Source organism: Chroicocephalus ridibundus, chromosome 2 (assembly GCF_963924245.1).
Source record: "Chroicocephalus ridibundus chromosome 2, bChrRid1.1, whole genome shotgun sequence".
Taxonomy (NCBI): Eukaryota; Metazoa; Chordata; class Aves; order Charadriiformes; family Laridae; genus Chroicocephalus; species Chroicocephalus ridibundus.
Genome location: NC_086285.1, coordinates 7853393 through 7871766, shown reverse-complemented (window position 1 = coordinate 7871766; position 18374 = coordinate 7853393). Strand labels below are relative to the sequence as shown.

Here is an 18374-nt window from a genome sequence, read left to right as displayed (position 1 = left end):
CACAGGAGGGGCATCAGCTGAACCTCACCCCTGTTGCTGCTGAAAAAGAACATACTGCCTGGCTTCAGTGATATTTATCGTTTTATTTAGACAGAATTAAGGGCAGTGTTGGTTGTACCCAGTTGCAAAGAGCGCAGGGTCCTGCAATGAATAGGCTAAATAGATTGAGAGTGATGTGTAAGTCAAGCCCACCTCACTGTAATGATTTACTGACCGGTAGCCATTAACTAAAGCAAACCCTCCACGTTAAAGAGTATTTCAATACATCATCACAAATGTTATTTCGAAATGGCCAAGAAAGGGCTGGCAATGCTTCATGGCTTGGGATGCGGCCACCTGTTTCTTCAGAGAGGTGTCAGTTCATCGCATGAGTATTTTGATGCCTTTTGTTTAAAATACTGGAAGCTGCAGAGGTGATCTGTCTGGCTTCATGTTAGCTTTGTTCTACCAGAGGTGACTTCATCTGTGGTAGCCTTTGATAGCATCTTGGCCAAGGATATGGCCCCATGGTCTGGTGAGTTATTTCTTTGCCAGCAAAGGACACGGTGAGATTTGTTTGGTGGAATAATCAAAGCTGAATGTGGTTATAAACAGGGATTTTTTTAAATAATTCTGGATGAAGAAGAAAACTCAGATCCTCGCCATTCTTCAGCTCCTACCGGGAGAGTTTGCATTGCTCTGCTGACACTTGTTCACATTATACCCTTTCAAAATCTCTATTATCTTTATTTTTAATTGTGATGTTATACTTTGTGCTTGGACACTGTTTTTTCCCAGTGAGGTCTTTATAATAAATTACAAAGTCAATTAAGTCTTCCTCTTAAGTCAAGAGGGAGAAGTTAAGCCTGGAGAAATAATGTGACTTTGTACAGCTAGAAAGTGAACTTGTGGTGAAGCGGGGAACAGGGCTGTTATAGTGCAGCAGATACTCCAGCAGTTGAAAATGCATCTGCTGCTCTGTGCTGCCTTCCCCCAAGTATTCGACACTGATGCAGACGCAGCCTCAGTGATCTGAAACTTCTATTGAAAACAGGATCTTTTTTTCCTTCTGATCACATTAAAAACATCTGCGGTTATTCGAACTCTCAAACTTCCCCGGTGTACCCGTGACATTTAGCTAATGCACCCAAGACGGCGCTTAATTACCTGCTTGTACCATCCGTGCATGTCGCCGGCCCCCGTCAGAGTTAATGTGGCAGGTTGCTGCAGTCGCGTAATCGAATCTTGCGATGCCTAAAGCAGTTTTGGCAGGGAGCCTGCAGCGAGGGAGAAAACCATCATCGCCTGCCTTCTCCCGCGTTACCTACCGCTCCTGCCATCCTCTCGCAGCGCCGCGATGGGAAGGAGGAACACACCCAGCCCTGGTCCCCATCTGTTGCAGCATCGGCTTCAGTAGCAGAGCCCAAGATGTTTAAATGCGCTTGCCTTTAGGGAAAAGCTTTGAATGCAGTTCTTCAATGGACGTTTCCAGCCAGACTGCAGGATTTTTCAGAGCTGTAAGTCAGAACGGGGCTTGATTGTCTGTGGGTTTCTTTGGATTTGATTCTTTTTCTTTTTCTTTTTTTTAAATTCATTTATCTTAGCAGGGGGAATAGGTTTTGCATTCATTTAGGTGGACACCCGAGTGCACTGCAGGACTCTGCCGAGAGGCAGGCATTCTTCAGGCTGTGTGAGAAAGGCGTGTGTTGGAAGAAATTTTGGTGTTGTTTTTTTTCATCGTGTTTTGTCTCTTTTGTATGCATGGCTGGCACAGGGCTGTTGTCCTGTTTTTAGAGCATTTAATTACAATAGATACTCCAAGGCTGAACAAAATGTTCTTTATCTAGTTAAAGAATGTAGCTTGGAGGGTTTTTTTTTCCCTTGCATAACTTTTCCTTAGTGTTTTGGAAAGAGAGATTATCTTTTTGGGGGGTGTTTATTAATTTCAGCCTAAAACCATCTGCTCTTTGCATCCTGCAATGCCTGGTTTCTCATACTGCTCATCTCAGAGCAGCCTGAACTGCTGGGCAACTAATTGCCATGGCTAGTCATTGCAACCCCCAAACCGCAGGTTTTTGGGAACTCCGCTTATTGATTTTAATTTGATATTTGACGAGATTTGTCAGGATAAAGAGGCGTATTTCAGGCTTCATGCATTCTTTTTGCGTTTTTTCCTTTCTGCTACCAGACTTAATGCTGAGCACGCGTAGTTTGTGCTGCAATTAATGGACCTGTGAGATAATGAATGTCCAATAATGACGAGGCTGACTCTTTCCTGGGATCAGACCTGAAGCCAGAAGGGCTTAAAGGTGCTCCTTTAGTGGGGTGATGGGAGGGGTTTGGTGAATAGCAAATGAAATTTATTCTAGTATAAGATGCAGGGTATTTTGCCAGCATCTTGTGTGTTTTGCTTGTTGATCGGTGTGTTTTAGCTGCTGGTACAGGCCACAGGAGAGATTGGGGCGTCTGCCTTTGGGGAAGAGATTTCTCTCTCAGCTACATCCCCCATACGGGCTGAGGAATCGGGAGTCTAGCAGAGGCTGGAAAGCAGAGACTGCGCTGACTTCCAGCAGCCCCGGGAGGTGAGAGAAACCTCAGGTTGCTGAAACTGGGAGTCTGAGGGGCAGGAGCATCTGTCAGAAGAGGGAACGTCGGGCTGCAGGATGAAAGGATCCTGCTGACATGGGGCCAACCCTCAATCCAAAGGGGGAAACCCAGCAAAAGAGGACTCTGTTGTGCTTCAATTTAGTTCATTTTTATTACTGGTAGTGGAATAAAAATATATTTATTTTTAAAAATGCCACAGTTTGAAATAAACACCAAAAAAAACCCCCTCAGACCCCACCTCTTCAATCTGTGCTAGGATGTCTTACAGTCATGAAGAAGAAATTAGGAGAATTAAAAGAAATATTGTACCTTTAAAGACAAACCACAGAGTTGGTGGAAATCACCTGTAGCCAGAGTTTGCTTCAGGCAGCAAACAGCCACTGGTTTTCCACCCGGAGCAGAAAATCCCTGTGTCATTTCAGCATGTTTGGCCACTCAAATAAGTCCAGTGATGAACTGATTCAGAGCCAAGAAATACGTAATCATCTCAAATTTAAAAGAAATGACAGTTAAAAGACTGAGAGCTTTTTATCATGTCTGTATACACACAGTAGATGTTTATTTAAACTTCTGGCATATATATTGTCCTATATGAGAGCATGTTTTATACATAATTATAGATATAATTATATATATTAAATTAGATATAATTTTTTAATAAAAAAAATTATGCCCTGTGAGATAAGCTCTAGCATGTCACATGTGGGAGGACATAGTCACCAGTGACAGTCTCTTTCTCACTGTAGGTGCTAAAATGCTTTTGCTTTTACAACTGATAAAATGGATATGTTTTGATAAACTTATCCTCTTGCTCTGATGTAAAAGACAGTTTTCTAATAGGTTATTTAATGACCTTTAGTGCCTGATTGCAGTTCTAAGTCCAATATCTATTCCTAATAGAGCTCAAAATACATATGAATAAAACTTCAATTTAAATGCATACCAATAGTTGTACAGCTATTTAATACATATAGGTAGAAATTAACATTCATGATGAAAAAAACCCAACATTTTTTAGGGACATATTACTTGCATGAACTTAATTTTCGGCAGTGAGGAAAAATCAGTATTTTTCTGTGAAAACAAAAAGAGAAAGCAAAGCAACACTTTAAAAATGTTATTCTGAATCAAGATTTCCTGCTTGTGGATTTAATTCACCCTGAGGAGAAAAAATAAAAAAAGGCTTGGTTGTCTTTTGCTTAGCTTTGTTTCCTGCTTCTGTGCTTGTTTCTTTCGTGGGAGGTTTTTGGTGATGCTCCTTGGCAGGGCGGGTGTCCGTACTGGGATGAACCGCAGGCAGAGGCTCTCCCTGTGCCTTGGTTTGGTGATTCCAGTGTGAGCTTTATTTTTTTGGTGACAAATGGGTTTGGACTGTCTGCCACATGGCTTGGAGCAACAGCCAGTTATAAAATGGCCTCTCCCGCACCAGGCTTGTACTCTGCCCATCTGTCACTGTGTCCAGGGTGTCCTGCTAATTTGGAAATGTTTCCCACACTCTCTGAGCAGGATCAAATCCTTCTTGACACATTTTGATGCACAAAGTGCCAGCCAAATCAAATGCGGATTTGCCTGTTTCGGTTCACCAGTGTCTGCTGGGTTTCAGAACCGTTGCATAGGGCAGAAGTGACTTTTGGCGTCACGCGTATGTAGATGTCAAGCTTAAGTTTTCAATTGGATTTACCTAAATGTAAGCGTGTTTGCTTGTCTTTTCTCCACAGTCTATTCGGATAGGTCCTATGTAATCATGATGCTTACATGGGCACATGAAGAATAAGATGGTTAAAATCAGAAGGAGACAGAAATCAATATGGCTCATTTGGAAGGGTTTTTTCCCCTGCACTGTATCTGAAGTAGGAACAATTACTGGGAAAAAAAATAGTTGATACCAATGAAAGCCGTAGCCCTTGAAAGAAGCCTGCAGTTTATTTGGGGAAATATCTGCCTTAAAATTTTAGCGTTGCATGTACAGTAATTAGAAAAAAACCTCAGTGTGTGTTATTTCTGTCCTTCCCTTTCCATATGAGGATTATTTCCAAACTGGACTCACTGCGAAAACTTATTTTCAGTGATGGCTATTTCAAGTAAGAGTGAGTAATCCTTTGTTGTGCTCTTCCATTTGTCTCATTGTTCACAAGATTTTCCAGGTGGGTAAATATTTTATCCATCTTTCTTCCAGAGATGGTCATTGGTGTCTTCTAAAAACCTTTTCCGAGCAGAGCTGTGGTGCTTTTTGAAACACATCCCGTGAGAGAGCCTTAACGAGTGGTCAGGGCTTGGTGTGAGGAGGCCTGGAAGTGCGAGATAAATTATCCCTTGGACTTTTCCCTTAGATCATTCCAATTCTTTTAACAAACATGCTTTTCTCAGAGGTTGTATAGTTGGCCTGTTGTCTTAAAATTTAAATTCTAGTTGTTTCAATTGGACACAGTGGCTCTTTCGTTCTCACTCCCATGGGCACTCACCCTGTCAAAGAGTTAACAGTGTTTTCTACATAGCAGCCCAAGCCCTGTAAAGAAAACGTACATTTTAGTAACACTTAGAAATGCCAACAGAGATTAGGACCTCATTGTGCTACCCTTTGTATGGATGCTTATAGTGTGTCTAGACTGCAAGTAAAGACGTGATTGAAGCTGGGCTTAAATTAGCCCAGCTGAGTCCTGAGAGCCGTACAACAGCAGGATCAAGGAGCTTGAAGTGAGCTAAATTGCCGGAGTATTTACTCAGCCTCCCGCGGGGATTTTGCAGCCTACGCTAACCCGGGTGTTGTCATGGCTACACTTTTATCAGTGCTGTGCAGAGCTGGGTGAAAGCGAGCTGGTGTAAACCACACTCACCATTGCTGTGTAGACATGCCCTTAGTAAGATGCAATCCCTTGTCTGGACAGCTTGCTTTCTAAATAGAGGGGAGAAAAGGGAAAATATGTGATTTTATTCCCTTTAGAGGCAGTAAAGTGGGAGAGGTAAGAGGCAGGGTTCATTTATCCTGTGTTGGATCATGCAAAGTTTAAGCAAATTGTCTAGCCTCTCCCATACCAGGGGGAGAGGAAGGTGGTGCCATTGGAGATGCTGGCTTTTTCCAGTTCTCTAGGATGGACAAAAAGTGTGAGGCAGACGAATAGTGTTTTGGATGGCTGAAGTTAGGTGCCACATGCCTTGATACCTTCCCAGAGGTAAACCAGAAAGCCAGAGGAGGCAGTGAAAGTCGCATCACTTAAGTCCATCCGTGAAGCTATTCTGGACTGGATATGCAGTTTGTAAAGCAGTTTGGGTTCCCACAGGGTGAAAGATGTAATGTAATTACATGTTCAGCCTGGAGAAGAGAAGGCTCTGGAGAGACCTTATAGCCCCTTCCAGTACCTAAAGGGGGCCTGCAGGAAAGATGGGGAGGGACTCTTTATCAGGGAGTGTAATGATATGACAAGGGGTAATGGTCTTAAACTGAAAGAGGGGAGATTTAGATCGGATATCAGGAAGAAATTCTTTACTGTGAGGGTGGTGAGGCACTGGAACAGGTTGCCCAGAGAAGTTGTGGATGCCCCGTCCCTGGAGATGTTCAAGGCCAGGCTGGATGGGGCTTTGAGCAGCCTGGTCTTGTGGGAGGTGTCACTGCCCAGGGCAGGGGGGTTGGGACTAGATGATCTTTAAGGTCCCTTCCAACCCGAACCATTCTATGACTCTATGATTCTAATTTATTAGTATTGCATGGCATTGCTAACTGGAAAAAATAATAATGGTACCAAATTTCAGCATCTCTCAGCTCAAAGCCAAGGGTGGAACCTGAAGGACATACAAACTGGATTTAGGGCGGAGTGCTGTACTATGAATGTGATAGTGGTTTATCTCTGAGAAACTGAGCTTTCTTCTGTCCTTGAGGGCTTTTTATGTTGCCAGCTTCAGTAAAATGCACCTTTAAATAAGGAGTTCAGAGGGTGGAGAATGAAGTCATCCATTCATTTGGGAAAAGAAAAAAAGTAGTTTAGCCTATGAAATAAAGCATGTTGTACATATTGGTCTCTTTTTACATGTGGTGCTAAAACTGTAAGAAAAGCTATAGCAAAGTGACTAAATTTTGTAGACATGAAATTGTTCTCTGCAGCTGCAGAGTGACGTAGGAAAATGCAGCAGGAAAGCATCAAGAAGGGAATCTTCCCACGTCTGGGCTCCATGTGTTGTCCCCTTTGACTTCCCCATTCAGGTCTTCAGCACACCAAGCACAGAGCCATCCTCTTCTTCCTTTCCTTGCCTAATTTCCTCTTTGCTTCTACTTTTTTTTTTTCTTTCTTTTTCAGTTGAGAGACTACTTGATCAGAGCAAGTCCCTCACTTGCCTGGCTTTCCAGCTATAAGCTTGCTTCTAATTGTTAAGATTATTCGCGGTTATTAACTGACGAGAATGTAAAGAAGTGGCAACAGGCAGCTGTCTTCCTAAAAGCAGTGAACTGGAAAAAATAGTGGCAGTTCAAGTATTTATGGCAGAGATTTTCTGCCTGGTGTGAATGTCACCTTTTTTAGTCTTATTCATGCTAGAGAAAACCCTGCAAGTCCTTCTCAGACGAGGACATCAGCTGGACGTTTTCAGTTCTGATTTTGTTTTGTTTTACTCTTCCTTGAGGAAATGGTTTCCAAAGACATTTGGCCTATAGAGAGTGGGGAAAAACATAAAAAATGCAAAGCACGGTGACTTTTAAAGTAGCTGAAGTGCGGAGATGATTTAGAAAGCCTCACAATGATCCTTGCTTTGAATCCCCTTCGGATTGCCCCCATGCTGCAGTCTCTCAAGTGTTTTCATTACATTATGGCAAAATGATCTTTTGTTTCCTGCGGTTCTGCTATTTCACTGTGGCTGAAGTTATGCTTTATACCAAATGCATGCTTTTCTCTGCAAATACATTGGGATCCTGTGTCTCGTTTATGTAAGACAACCGTGTAACTATTGGAAAGCAATTCTGTTGGCACTGAGTATGTGCCATCTGAAGGGTTACTTTTCCAGCCTCCTGTAGTCCCTCCCTGTAGTCATGTCTCTTGGTTGTTTCTTAATTCCCTCATCACTCATCTGACCACATTTCCCAGGCCTGAGGTATGTTATCTTCTGCTTTCACCTTGTGTCTCTTAACTTCGGGTGCTTCTTTAAGGAAATGTCTCATCAGAGAAAGGTTGTCTCCAGCTGAGCACCCAGGAATAGCACTTAATGATGAGTTTGTGTGTGGATTGTGGTGTCACAGGGAGTATTGAGAATTTTCTTTTCCTCCCTGACTTGCTTTCTCTGCTGTTCTCTCACTTTCTCCCTCTTTTTTTTTTTTCCAATGACATTTTGTTATTTACACTTTTGCTAGGTTGTCCATCTGCCGTTGTAATAAACATGCTGCCAGTCACTGTGCTGTGTGGTTCGTGGTGTGAAGGAGCTGACAAACCAGGCTGTCGTGTGCATGGGGATCGTATTCAGGCTTCGTCAGAGAGCCCCTAATGATGTTCTGGGATTTACTGCTGTGATGAAGTTACCTTCATCACAGCATTTCTGTACACCCCTGAGCTCTCTGCACGTTGTAAATATTCTGGGACTCCGGGCAGAACTGATTGCATCCCACCCCAGGCTCTCTGTGCTCAGCTCATCTGCAAAGGCTGAATCACCAAGAAGATATGGTGGTGTTTCCTGGCAGGAGAGCACAAGACTTGAAAGAAAATGGCATTTATTTTTTTTTTCCATGAACAGCATAGGAATGTGTTCTAGTGGTTTAAGTCTGAAATTGAGAACAAAACAAAAAAACAATCCACAGTCTCTTGGCAGTTTTTCTTGATGAACCGTGTCTACAGCCTCAGAAGAAAAAAGGTGAATTCCCTGTACGCTGCTGGAGATTAATGGCTGTCAGGATCAGTCAAGAGGTTTAGAAATGAAGAAGGGTGTGCTGAAGGCTGATAGTATCCCATGATCAGGATAACTCGGGAAGAACAGCTTGGAAGATAGCCGTTTTTAGGGAAATATCAAGGCCTTATTGGTTTTATGGCTGTCTTTATCCCCGTCCCCTTGAAATACTCAGCTTTAGTAGTTCTTTCTGACCAAGTGGTGGCAAACCAAACCAGGTGACACATGGGTAAGACCAGGGGAGAAGTGGCTTCAGTAGCTCTTCTGTACGTTGCCTGTTTGTTGTTGCAGCTGAAAGAAATGCCTTGAAATTACATGAGGGATGATTTTCTTATGCAAAGTTTTTGCATGCAATTTTTTGGATAAAGGTCATTGAATAATCACCAGAAGGATGGTGATTTTCACATACCAAGATCTGGGTTAGATCTCAGACAGCCATAACCCCCTAACTTTTTAGATTGTGCCTCTTGGGACTAAATATTTCCCATTTCTTCCAGGCATGTCATTTAGGTGATTTACCCTGTTATTTCAAATCTGATGCTGTATCCACCTTGACATCAAAGTGCACACAGCTGGTCCTGCACGGTCACCGGGCTGACTTCTGGACCACGCTGCCTCTGGCATCTTCATGCCGCAGACAAAATAAAGCCTCTGTATCTAATTTCTACCATCTCAAACTCTCCAGACCCACTCAATTGTTCTTTTTTAATATGAATAGCCTTAAAAGTAATAGCAAACAAATAAATTGGAATAGCCTTGTGCAGTACAAAGCTGGCTCGCACAAATCTAACCAGCTTTGTACATCTGTTACTGCCCACTCCCATTGAGTCATACTGAGACTTAGTCACCCGCATCCTCAGTCTCTCGGTACGACTTATATATCTGCCTCCAAAACACATGCTGCAGTCTAGATGGCATGGGGGAGGGAGGAAAGCAAAGCAATGAGCAACCTACTCCTAAAGGAATAAAGCGATGTAGCAAGTCTTATGATACTATACTACCACTAATATATCAAAACAACAAAAACAAAAGGACAGAAATTCCTGTGTATGTCGGTTTCGAATCTTTCCTTGTGCAATAACGGAGTGATTTGATATAAATCCTCAAAGACTTCTAGATAGGATTGTTCTCAAAAAAAAGGAATTTTTCTGTTCAATCAGAGCTACTGAGCTATGCCCTCTATTCCACAGAGTTCAGCCTTTGGATTCTCCTTGCAGTCTATTAGCATATGTAGCATATTTGCTATTCAGAGTTTTACATAGGCTTGTAATAGGTACAAATCCAAGGCTGATCTAAAAAAAATCTGCTGGTGTGCAGACTGAGCTGAAAGAAACCGTTCACAGCTAACGTTAATAAAAATCCTGTCTTTCTTTGTCCTTGGTAGGATAGTTGAAGTGCTCGTAGCTCAGTAACGTTAGTGGAGGAGGAGACCCCGAGAGCCCTGTTAAGGTGTGATGCTGAGGAGTGCAGCTTTTAGCAATTTTTTGTGAGCTCAGGGCTCTTGTCAGCACCCGGCTTAGTTTCTCTGTATCTTGTTTTCTTTGTTTATTTTATTAAAGGAGCTGTCTCCCCATATTGAAAAGCTGTCTTAGTAAAGTGTCACCTCTTGCTTGAGTTATGTTGTAAAAAGAAACTGTAATGTCTGGCAGGCATTTCACATCCTTAAATTTGGTGCAATCCTAGCACATATATAGAACTTAGTGAAACAGAAAAATACTGTCTCATAGGTGACACCATCAGTAGTCAGGCCTGCGTGATGCTACCTACGCTAGGACTCTGAAGTTGCTTATAGCTGAGGAACGCAGCCTTTCAGCAGAGGTGGGCCATGGGGCTGCCATGAAGTCACTGTGACCTGAGTCACCTTGGAAACACTGCCAAAGAGTTGGCCACATCTGGAGTACTGTGTCAAATTCTGGGTTCCCTAGTTCAAGGCAGACAGGGAACTGCTGGAGAGAGTCCGGTGGCGACTATGAAGATGATCAGGGGACTGGAGCGCCTCTCTGATGGGGAAAGGCTGAGAGACTTGGGTCTGTTTAGCCTGGGGAATAGAAGACTGAGATGGGATCTCATCAATGCTTATCAATATCTAAAGGGTGGGTGTCAAGAAGATGGGGCCAGACTCTCTTCAGTGGTGCCCAGTGACAGGACAAGTGGCAACAGACACGAAATGGAACGCGGGAAATTCTGTCTGAACATAACGAAACACTTCTTTACTTTGAGGGTGCCAGAGCACTGAAACAGGCTTCCCAGAAAGGTTGTGGAGTCTCCTTCTCTGGAGATATTCAAAACCCACCTGCACGCATTACTGTTCAGACTGCTCTAAGTGAACCTGCTTTGGCGTGGGGGTTGGACTAGATGATCTCCAAAGGTCCCTTCCAACCCCTACCATTCTGTGATTCTGTGATCCTGTGATCCTGTGACCATGTTCATGGGTCATTGACTCACCACCATGGGCACAGGACTTCACCCAGCCATATTGTTCATGGCCATGTCTTGCATTTGAAGGGACAGTTGCAAAGCGTGGCAGCAGGGAGCATTTTGTGAAACATTCTTTTGATACCCAGCCCTGAAGTTTTGGACCAGTGTTGAGCGGGGCCATAAAAAGGTCCTACTTCCATCCAAAATACCTTGGAAATTGGTCTCTGACCTGTCAGTCGCAGCATGCCCCAGCGTGCCTTGTTGGCTCCTTGGCTTCAGCCATTGCAGAGAAGCTTTATCAGCCTGGCTGCCAAAGTAGCCTTGAAACAAAACAATAATAAAAAAAGAATCCTTTTTATTCTGTGTTGTTTACTGGATTCAAGGCTTTAGTGCTCTATTATTTAAGCTTGCAGCCTCCACAGCAGAATTGCTGGAAACCCTCTTCTGACACCAAGGTCTCCAACTACAGCAGCATCCAGACCAGCGTGTCTGGGCAAGTCTTTTTGGCAGAAATCCTCCCCAGTAAGGAAAGGAACAGTGAAACTGGCTTGAAAAGGTGAAAAATGGCTTGGCTAACCATATCTCGCTCCTGTTGCTATTTGGCTATGCTATGCCAGCCAATATATCCTAAAATGTGGTTTTCTTTCCTATTCTCCAAAACAGTTCTGAGAATTGGTTCTTTGTTTTCCCAAAATATCAAAGAACAAGAATTTTATTCTTCCTTCTTTTCACATAATCCCAAGTATTCTGGTATAAGGACTGTCAGAGAAGAAAGAGCTGGCATTAGGAAGGATCACCCTCTAGATGTAGGGGTAACCCAGACAAGAATCACCTTAGAGTTAGTCTCACCTTTGGAGGAGAAATTAGTGTGAAGAATCTGTAACCTTCCAGGTATCTGTTTTCCCTCTGGAGGAAATAGGGAAAGAAGTGGTAGAGAAGGCAGGCGTGCTTGCAGACAGAATCCTCCTGATTTACACCCTGCAAAAGTCAAAAAGCACTGTTGACAAGCCTGTTAAAAACAATAAAGTCGACTTAGTTGCTTTTTTAGATCTATTAACCCCCTGTGCTATCAAGAAGAAAAGTCGTGGAAAACTGCCTGTTGAGTCACTGTTGTGGGAGATTGCCCTCCCCAGGAGGGAGCCTGGCTGGTAGCAGGAGCACCGAGCTGTGGCTCTGCTGTGTCACAGCTCTGCTGTCCTCCGGAAAAGGCTTTGGTATCCCTGGGGCCGTATTCTTCAGTGAATGTAACAGGAGCTGCCATGACAACCTCTTGTAAATAAAAGTGGATTGAAATCAAAATAAAACTGAAGCAGCTTTGTGGCTGTAAAGTAAATCTAAACTGCTCAAGAGGTCACTTTTTCTAATTGGGGATGACAGGAGTGATGTCTGGCTGTCAGGTGGCACTGGGTGATGTGAAACACTGACTGAGGAACAGGAGCACAGCAGGGAAGCTAACAAAATTTTACAAAACAGACTTTGCATACTGTTATTCCAGGTTGGCAGCACTAGGAGCTGCAGTTTCTGGTGGCCTTTCTTCCTTACAGCGATGGTCATAGACTGGGGTATTCACAGAAGTTGTCTGTCCGAGGATGGAATGCAGGACGGGTGGATACAGGGAGTGATGCCGTTCGTTCTTTAGCCAGGGCTCTGCAGTCTCAAATGAGAAGGACTCTTGCTCGTACCGAGATGTTACTGAATGCCTTTGACAGAAGTTTTTTAATTGTCTCTCCAGAACCATGTGATTTTCCAGGGCACTTATTCCAAGCACAGTAAAGCAGAGCTGTAGAGCAAGAAAACTGTCTTAAGAATGGTTTCAATCCCAGGTTAATGGCAGGGCGAGCCTTCAATGTGTATCTGTTGGCATAAGATCAGAGCAGTCAGGTATGTGATAAGGGCTAGGGTTGCAATGTTGGCCTGTCAGGAGTAGTGTGCTGTTTTGCAACACTTTTGGAGCTGTTTTGTTTTGTTTTGTTTTGTTTTTTTTAAAGAGTTACTGTATCATCAACTGCATCAACACGTGCTTCTGGAAGAGGAACACAAGAAATAAATAGCTATCTAGTCTGTATTCTAGAGAGATACACGCAAAGAGAAAATAAGCATCTAATATTTCCTTGTTTAACCAACAGGTTGGAATTGAGAGGGAAGTATTTGCGGCCTGGCATTTGATATATGTATTTTTTCCTTCTGTAAATGGATGCCTTCACATACAGAATCCTGTGAAGAAGTGAAAGATGAAAAAATTGTTAGGTAGCAGCTGCAATTACAGGCTTTGTCACAGAACTACAAGCACAATTATTACCTGTTTGAAATGCTCTCCAGCACTGTATTAACAAAGAAAGGTCTCATGCTGTCCAGAGAGGTATAGCTCCAGTTATTTCTGCTTACAAGTAGAGATCTCCTCTTCTGCACGTTAGATGAAGTTAGCGTACCACCATATCTCAAAGTTACATAGAATAGAGTCATCAGCTAGGTTTCATGATACTTTTAGACTTTAGAATTTAATACATACATGTTTTTAAGCTTGGCATTGTGACTGGGAACCGAAATTTAGCTCCTAGAAAAATAGCTTTACCTACCTACCCACTCCTCTTTTTGAAGGTTTCTGATCAAAAAAAGAAGTTATGGTTTCATTCTCAGCTGTTCCAGATTTTCTGAACCGTTTTCTTTTTAATCTGATTACTAGATATGGGTCCCCTTAAACCCAGTTTCTTCCATCCAGTCTCCAGGTTTCTTAAACAGCAGGTTTTCTCCCTGTGGATTACAACAAGCAGTAATATAGGGACGCTAATATGTGGAGCTCAGAAGAGGTTATTTCCTTGATTTATTCCATGGAAAATAACTTAGCACACATCAGATCCCAGCCTCTGGGAGGGTAGATGGGTAGAGGAAAATATCGGTAAATCCTTTGGCTAATTTAAAGTAAACACAAGGGGATATGTTTTTGTGTAACTTTCCATTAGGCTTTTAAACTTCTTCACAGAGATTCTTCACTTAAGTCCTGCAGTAACATATGAAGTAGGAGTAACAATAATAATGATAATCTATTTATTTACAGTGTTTATAAATGCCACTTATGGATGAATAATTGTTATATGGAGTGTGTAAGTCATTTTGAACTTAAATATTTATAAGAATAAGCAAATTAACACAGAAGCTTTTCTTTAAGGTCCTGCAGTGCCTGGTTCAGCCTCCGTCCAATCTTGCTAACAGTCGAAATCTAAACCAAACAAATTGCCTCTTCTTTTCGTTTTGAGATGTTTGCTTACATTTTCATTTACAAACAAAGGCGATATGAAACAGAGCCGTCAAGGCATAGCGAAGAGGGTGACATTGTATAGCTGGGTTGGTGCTTTGTCATTTGGGCCTTTGTAGGTAGTTCCCATTGAATGTGCATAGATAGAGCCGGGAGCATACTAATGGGTCATGAATACTTGGGTTTGTGGCCTAATGATTTGGGGCCAGCTTGGCCAAGCCTGGCTGCTGATGCTTTTTTTTTCCCTTTCCAACTTGGCATGAATTACTCCCATGTGCTTCAGTTCCAGTAATTCAATATTTTGTTCCTTATTTTTGTTGTTCGTTATGTAACCAGAGTATTTTCAAACACTTGTAAGGATTATGCCTGAGTTATACACATTTTTGAGCATATTTTGGATTTAGTATGATTACACAATGTGATGTGATTAGACCTGTGGCTGCTCTGAATTCTGAAGGCAAGCAAACCTTGCAGACTTCCCGGATGGTGCTAATTTTTAATTAAGCTCTATTTAATCTCAAATTAAGTTTATGTGAAGTTGCTATTTATTTATGTTTTGAACTATTTTAAATGGGATGCAGATGTGGTGATAGAGAAGCACTGAATCATTACGTGGAAAAGGTGATGCCTTGCATCTGGGAGATTCTGCATTGGGGAGGTATTCCTGACATTTAGATCAAGGTTTGGGATCCAAGCCTCAGTTCTTCACCACACGGCATTAGGCAACTCCTTGCTTTTGGTCATAGAATTACTCATTATCTACTTTTCTGATCAAACAGATGCTAAACTTGACACTAACATAATTTCCTTATGCATGTAGAAAGGAGCTCTAAAACCCCTGTGGCTGGAACACGAAGTAGCATAAACAGAACAGACGGCAGGAGGTAGAATATAATTGCAGTTTGTTTTTATTAGTTAAAGATGAGCATGTGTGCTTTTCTTATGGCTTTATTGTCTTTAGTCACACAGAATTGGGTGCTCCTCTCCAATCTGTGCAAGCGAATTGGTTATTTCCTCCCTGAGCACCGTGTCACAGTTTTCTCCCTCTTTGTTATATATATTACATATTTTTCAGAACATCGACATATTCTCATTCAGGGTTTGTTTATTGCCATAAATACTCTTTTAACCAAGATTATACACCTCGCTAAAGACAAGGTAGACCATTTGCTGACCAAGTGGCTATATTTAAAGTGTAATTTCCTACAATTTTTTCTGTGGGATTTGAGTACCTCCCCTTGAAAGTTTTAGCACAGGACTTCTGACTTTGTGTCTGCAGGTGCTTTTTCATGGTGAGGTAGTGTAAGCGCTGCTAAGGGCTCCCTATTCACTTGGTGCATCTGCCATTGGTTTCGTAGCTAAGGAGAGCGATCAGAGCCTGTGTTACTGCTTACCAGCAATCGCTATGGGTAAAGCAGTGGGCACTTTGGAAATAAAATCATGGGCTACAATCATGGGATGCTCTGGTGGAAGGAAGAAGATATTAATATAGGACATCAATTTTTCTTCTCTGTCCTGGCAGGATCTCAGCTCATTTGCCATGCCCTTCTTGGACGGTGATGTGGAGAGCACAGACAAAAATGCTGCTCGCAAGGTAGGCTATTTCCAAAGCTTCAACTTCGCTGTGGTGGCTGAGTCCCTCGGTGGTAAACACAATTTATTAGGTTTAAAAAAGCCTGAGGTTTTAGTCTTTCCTGGTGTACCGTTAGCCTGTTGAGGGTGATCCACTAGGGCAAATATAAAACTTTTGCAGACCGTACCATGACGATGCTTATGTGGTATAACCTGTAAATGATGCTGACCTTTGGTGGTATTGCTATAAATACTGCAGATGTTGTAATTCAACGAAGTGACATTGCATAACTTTATTCTCAGGAATATAGTTAGCTAAGAAAATTTGTGGTGTTGCTACAGAAATACAGTGCCCAAACAGGCATTTGTGGCTGTTGGTATGTTTTCCTGGAATTCCCTCCTGATGGTTGCCCTCTGGCTATGGACGTTCTAACTGTTCAGTGTCATTGATCTATCTGTCCTTGGCACTGGAAAAGTGCACTGCCTTCATTTGCTGAAGCCATAGTGATAGGGTCTTCCTTTAGACAAGGTGGAAAGGTTCTTCCTTGGAGGATGCTCATGTGGGATGAACTCAAGGTTATCCTTCTGGAGGCATTGCTGCGATTTGTTTTTCCGATGGCCTGCTGTTAAATTATACTAATATATTCACAGAGTTTTCTTGCTTCAAAATGATCAGGTGGGCATATTCAATGGATGACATTAGGGATAGTTGTACAGTGCCTACACAATCTTCAAAGCAATAAAAATTGTGGGTGGGTTCTGCTGTCTTCAGGTCCTGGCCTCATCATTTTCACAAAGCGTTGAAGTACAAGCTGGTCTGCTAAATGTAATCCTCCTACCAGCCAAGTTACGGGCTTGGTGAAAAGAGTTAGATAGATACTCCTCCGAACAGTAGATAACCCCAAAAGCTGATCTACAGCTACACAGCGGACCAGTTTGACTTGTCACAGTATTTACAAGGCTATGTACCTCTGTGAAGATTAAACCTGCTACAGACCATTTGTCAAAGAGTCTGCAGTTATAGTTCAAGGCAGGTGAAGCAATAAATATCTCCTTAGTGAAGCTAATCTGCATCTAGAACAATAATAATTTAGCTCTGTTGACAGCACGAGTTTCTAGTCCTTTGCACCTCGCAGGAAGGGACAGTTGTTTAAAAAAATTCTGCAGTCCTTCAGCAACCGAATATGTTTATAACGTTGGCCTTGTTCCTTTCTGCATTGGACCTTTTAAGACTGACGTAGGAGTCACTGACGCAGAGGAACTCTTGTAGATGCCAGGGAAGCTAAAATATACAGTGTTACCAAAAGGTGCTTGTTTGGCGGGTTTGAATAAAGTGAACAATGTGATGTTTTTGAAAAGGGTTGTCATGCTGCATGAAGGCAGAGGTTTCTAGCCAAAACTTGATTTTTCCATTTATCACCTCGTTTCCTCAAAGAAAGGTGAGAAAGCTGCATGAATCTGTCCTGAAGAAAAAAATATACCGAAGCTAATCTTGCTCATGTGTAGTATTACATGATATCATTTAATGACTTCCACTTTACCATTTATGAGGCCCTTGTTTTTCCTCTTACTGGTCTTGGGACTCTCTTTTGATGAGTGCTTGTCTTAGGGACAACTGCAAGAACATTTCAGTAGTTGCCCCTTTTTACAGCTTCAGTAAATGCTGGGGGTTTTTTTCCCCAGACTTGGGTCAAAGTGGAAGTCCAATTAAATTTGGAATAACCATGCAACTGGGACTTAACGTCTGAAATTGCTTTTTTAACTGACCTCTTTGATTGAGTGTATAAGAGCCAGATTTTTTTCTAACATCATACTTGGAGCTCTGTTCACCATGTGCAACAAAGTGGTAGGAAACCAACCAGAAGTGGCCAACTTCTGGTAAGAAAGAGATGGACTAGGAAAATCCATTGCCACACATCTCATCCTAAATATTGTTTTCCTCAATGTGAAGGGTGTGATCTTTGCTGCTACTGAACGATGGGTAGCATCAGACTGCAGTATTTTATTTAATTCTAACATTTGCCAGTCCCTGCTGGTGCTACATAAAGAAGTTCCCAAGCTGCTGTTCACTTTCAAGTGAGATGGGTTTTTTTCTTTGTTCAAGTTCAAAATCGTAGTATGATGTGTAACTTTTGTATATTAAAAGTCAGTATTTCATCAGTAGGATGGCTTTTCCATTCACCCGTCATATTGGAGACTGGCAATTCATCAGAGATGTCTCTTCCTGCACTTAACTCTTCTGTCGCCTGGGCTAGAGATCAAGGTAGAAAAGAGTATTTCACAACCTGTTGTTCCAATCTGCCATTAATTTAATTTTCCTGTTCTTTGTGAAACGCTTTCAGAAATGGAATTAACATTTTCCACAGAGATCCTCAGCACTTTACCATGCAAGTGTCTCTCAGTCATTATCCTGTGACAACAATCCTCATTCCACAGCTAGGAAACTCAAGTGCAGAATTATTTGTTAAAGTTCACATAGGAATTTTTTGGCAGTGCTGAGAATGTGACACACATTTCCTGAAGTTTAGCCTTAATCACTTCTCATTAACATGCCTACGGTTATAAATGAGGTATTCTTTCCTCTATGACCGATGGCAGGAAGGGGATAGGGATAGTTTTCACCTTCCTCTCCTGAAGATGGAGAATATAATATTCTGAAGACTTGTGTAGGAGTTTTTGGTGTGAT

General features: G+C 42.2%; 1 protein-coding gene across 3 annotated transcripts in view; it reads left to right on the top strand.

The window, feature by feature from the left end:
* The window catches only part of PRKAG2 (protein kinase AMP-activated non-catalytic subunit gamma 2), a 237341-nt gene that overhangs the window by 60437 nt on the left and 158530 nt on the right, over positions 1-18374 (top strand). The window contains exons 1-2 of one of the 3 annotated variants that reach the window (XM_063324366.1): positions 1124-1496; positions 15639-15710. In XM_063324366.1, the coding sequence (XP_063180436.1) occupies positions 1416-1496; positions 15639-15710 (153 nt within the window). In that variant the 5' untranslated portion in view covers positions 1124-1415. Of the gene's footprint in view, positions 1-1120; positions 1497-15638; positions 15711-18374 lie in introns of those variants that run through there. The other 2 variants (XM_063324365.1, XM_063324367.1) reach the window with 2 other exon arrangements.